We start from the raw sequence: 3425 nt of genomic DNA on the forward strand, positions 1-3425 counted from the left end.
GGCCGCTCCCGGCCACCGCAGCCTCGACCTGCTGGGCCCCGGCGATCCTTCCGCCTCAGCCTTACCAGTAGCCAGAATTACAGACATGCGCTACCACGACCGGCTGATTTTTTGATTTATTGTAGAGATGAGGTCTCACCATGTTGCCTAGGGTGGTCTTGAACTCCTGGCCTCAAGTGACCCCCCCACTTCAGCCTCCCAAACTGCTGGGATTACAGGCGTGAGCTACTGCGCCAGACCGATTCACCTTCTAAGTTCCCAATTTATCACCCTGCTGTTCCCTTTGCCTCCCAAATGTTGCCTAAAATCCTGGATCCACCATCATTGTCACTTCCCCTCAGACACTTACGGGGACAGCTGGCTACACAAACTCCTCCATATTGATACTTGGTGTGGGGATTGGGCTCCAGCTGGAAAGTTAGCTTGTTGTAGACAAGAGGCTGTGGACAGCGGGGTACACAGGCTCCGCTGTCATTGAAGTGTCGGCAGGCCTGGGAACACAGGCGACTCGTCAAATTCACGTTACAGATGTCCCGAGAGCCCACATCCCTGTTTCAGAACTTAGGCAAGGGGCGAGTACTTACAAAGCAGTCTGTGTCCTGCGGGCCTGAGCAGCCCCCTGCACACTCATCATGACAGCACTGGTTGGGATTGGGCCCAAAGCAGTGACCATTACACTGAGGAGCACAGATGGTCTTGGTCACTACGGAAGGAGGGAAAGCATGGCCGTTAGGGCTTTTAGGACTGAATTTGGAGGCCACTGCCCGTCCCTACCCCCAGTGTTGACACAGAGCTTAAAGTTTTTTGGAGGGAAGCCCAAACCCACATGTCTGGCAGTCTTCTGGTCCAGGACCCCAGCATCGTCCCTTGCAGTCCTCATGACAGGGGGGACCTGGATGGGAAGGAAGGCAACACAAGGCCGTCAGGCCAAGAAAGGCTTGCTTGAATCAACAGGGTATGATGTCAGCACACAGGCACCTCAGTCCCGGGAAGCGAAGAGCCAGGGCTGTGTCCCTCCCTGCCCTTGGAAAGCAGGGCTGGGCTCAAAATGAACCTGTCAACAGGGGTGGGGCCACGCCTCCACACCACCCACTGGGCAGCTGAAGGGGAGGGACTGGGGCAGACGCCAACTTCAACCCCAGTCCCAACCCAGGAACTTGGTTCCTCCTTGGCAAACTGAATATATGCAGAAATATATGTGTGTGGATGGACAAAGCAGCAGATTATGGGGTAGGGGGGATTCTAAGAAGAGGGCATTTTGTAGCAGAAAGAGTAACAGACTCTAAAGGTCTGGGTTCCCTGCCTAGTACCCAGAGATCTTTTATTTTTTTCTTTAATAGATGGGGTCTCACTATGTCGCCCAGCCTGGATTGGAACTCCTGGGCTCAAGTGATCCTCCCATCTCAGCCTCCCAAGTAGCTGGGACTACAAGTGCCTAGCCTGAGTACCCAGAGATTTTTTGCCTCTCTTCTTTTTTTTTCTTTTTTTGAGACAGTCTCACTCTGTCACCCAGGCTGGCGTGCTGTGGCACACTCACAGCCACTGCAGCCTCACCCTGCTGGGCTCAGGCAATCCTTCTGCCTCAGCCTTCCAAGTAACTGGAACTACAGGCATGCGTCACTATGCCTAGCTAATTTTATGATTTATCATAGAGATCTCACCAAGTTGTCCAGGCTGGTCTCGAACCCCTGGACTCAGACAATCTTCTTGCCTTGGCCTCCCAAAATACTGGAATTACAGGCGTGAGCCACCATGCCTGGCTGCCCCTCTTCTTGATATACTTTTCTCTGTGGTTTGAATTTGAGGAGACCTGCCTGGTCCCTCCTGGCAGGCGCTTGGGTCTGGGGCCTGAGGTGTTTGTTCAGATCAAAGACATCATGGTGACGGGAAGGGTTTGGTGGGGCAGGGAAGCAGGCATGATCGTGGCCACTCACAGCTTTTGCCATTGTTCTTCACCACTATCTCAGCTTCTCGGTCCCTCACGATGTCCCTCCAGTCAATTGTGTCCATGTGACAAAGTTTTTCGTTCTTCTCAATATAAACGCCCCCTGACAGAATCTCTGAGGTAGGGAAGAGAAGTGACAGTAAGGGCTACAGCAAAACTCCTCTTCCCCACCTCCCCACGGTTCGAAAGGACACTGGAGACGCAGGAGCAGGGGAGACGGGGCACATAGATAGGTCCAATTAAATCCAAGCTGAGGAGAAGGCTTGCCTTATAAGAGGAGGAGTTGGCCAAAAGGTGTCCTGCCTTCTCAGACACCTGTCCAGATCCGGTTTAGCCGGTGGGGGAGGGGTGGGAAGAGAGATCTCTGACTCAACACCCCCTCCCCTCCAGCCCTACCTGTGTGTTTTCCAACTGCCTGAGGCAGAGAGAAGTAGAAGGTGACCCAGTGGCATTTAACCCCTATATTCCTCCAGCGTGTGGGATTCGGGGAGGAAATAAAGGTAGGATTCCCTGGAAAGGAGGGACTTCAAAGTACACTGTGCTTTGAAGTTAGAGAAATGGGTAACAACAGATGCAGCTCCAATGCCAGCCCCACTAGGACATAAGGACCCACTTCCTGGAGCAGACACCCCCAGCTCCCCACTGGGGCCCTCTATTGTCTGGGGAGTGATGGACCTTTAGACTACAGTGGTCATGGTGGTGGCCACCTGGGGAGTGGCACTTAGAGGGAGCAGCCAGTCTCGGGTCATGAGCAAGGTGTGCCTGCCATTAGGCAGGCTGAGGGCAAGGACACAGGAGCCCCCAAGGACTGACCAGTGAGCTGAGTGAAACGCAGCTGGCGCAGCGCGTGGCTGGAGTTAGTGTTGTAGTTCAACAAGACGAAGATGGCGAACTTCCCGTCATAGACCTGGGTTCCCCGCACCACGCGGAGGTTGGGCAACGGTAGCGTGGAGAATTCGTTCATGGCCACCAGGACATAGCCTGTCACTTCTCGGATCCACTGTGATGGAGCAGATAGTGGCAATGAAAATGGGGCAAAACATCTCCACCCTCCCTGCTTCACGCATTAAGGAATGCTTAACTCCTTTTTTTTTTTTGAGTTGGAGTCTCACTCTGTTGCCCAGGCTGGAGTGCAGTGGCACACTCACAGCCACCGCAGCCTCGACCTGCTGGGCTCAGGTGATTCTTCTGCCTCAGCTTTCCAAGTAGCTGGAATTACAGGTGTGCACCACCATGCCTGGCTAATTTGTTTCTTCATTTATTGTAGAGATGAGGTCTTGCCAAGTTGCCTAGGCTGGTTTCAAACCCCTGGACTCAGGCAATCCTTTCATCTCAGCCTCCCAAAGTGCTGGGATTACAGGTATGAGCTACTGCACCCAGGCTTTTTTTGTTGTTTTTCTTTTTGTTTTTTTGAGTTGGAGTCTCACTCTGTTGCCCAGACTGGAGTGCAGTGGCCACTCCTGGCCACCGCGGCCTCGAC

General features: G+C 53.5%; 1 protein-coding gene across 1 annotated transcript in view; it reads right to left on the reverse strand.

The window, feature by feature from the left end:
- The window catches only part of LOC103275563 (receptor tyrosine-protein kinase erbB-3), a gene marked incomplete at its 3' end in the record, with an annotated part of 11568 nt that overhangs the window by 2948 nt on the left and 5195 nt on the right, over positions 1-3425 (reverse strand). The window contains exons 3-7 of the mRNA XM_021706165.1: positions 2759-2945; positions 1935-2060; positions 827-892; positions 585-703; positions 350-491 (exon numbers count right to left, since the gene is read on the reverse strand). Of these exons, the coding sequence (XP_021561840.1) occupies positions 350-491; positions 585-703; positions 827-892; positions 1935-2060; positions 2759-2945 (640 nt within the window). The remainder of the gene's footprint in view (positions 1-349; positions 492-584; positions 704-826; positions 893-1934; positions 2061-2758; positions 2946-3425) is intronic.

Source organism: Carlito syrichta, unplaced genomic scaffold (genome assembly GCF_000164805.1).
Source record: "Carlito syrichta isolate Samal-C Ts95f unplaced genomic scaffold, Tarsius_syrichta-2.0.1 Scaffold115635, whole genome shotgun sequence".
NCBI lineage: Eukaryota > Metazoa > Chordata > Mammalia > Primates > Tarsiidae > Carlito > Carlito syrichta.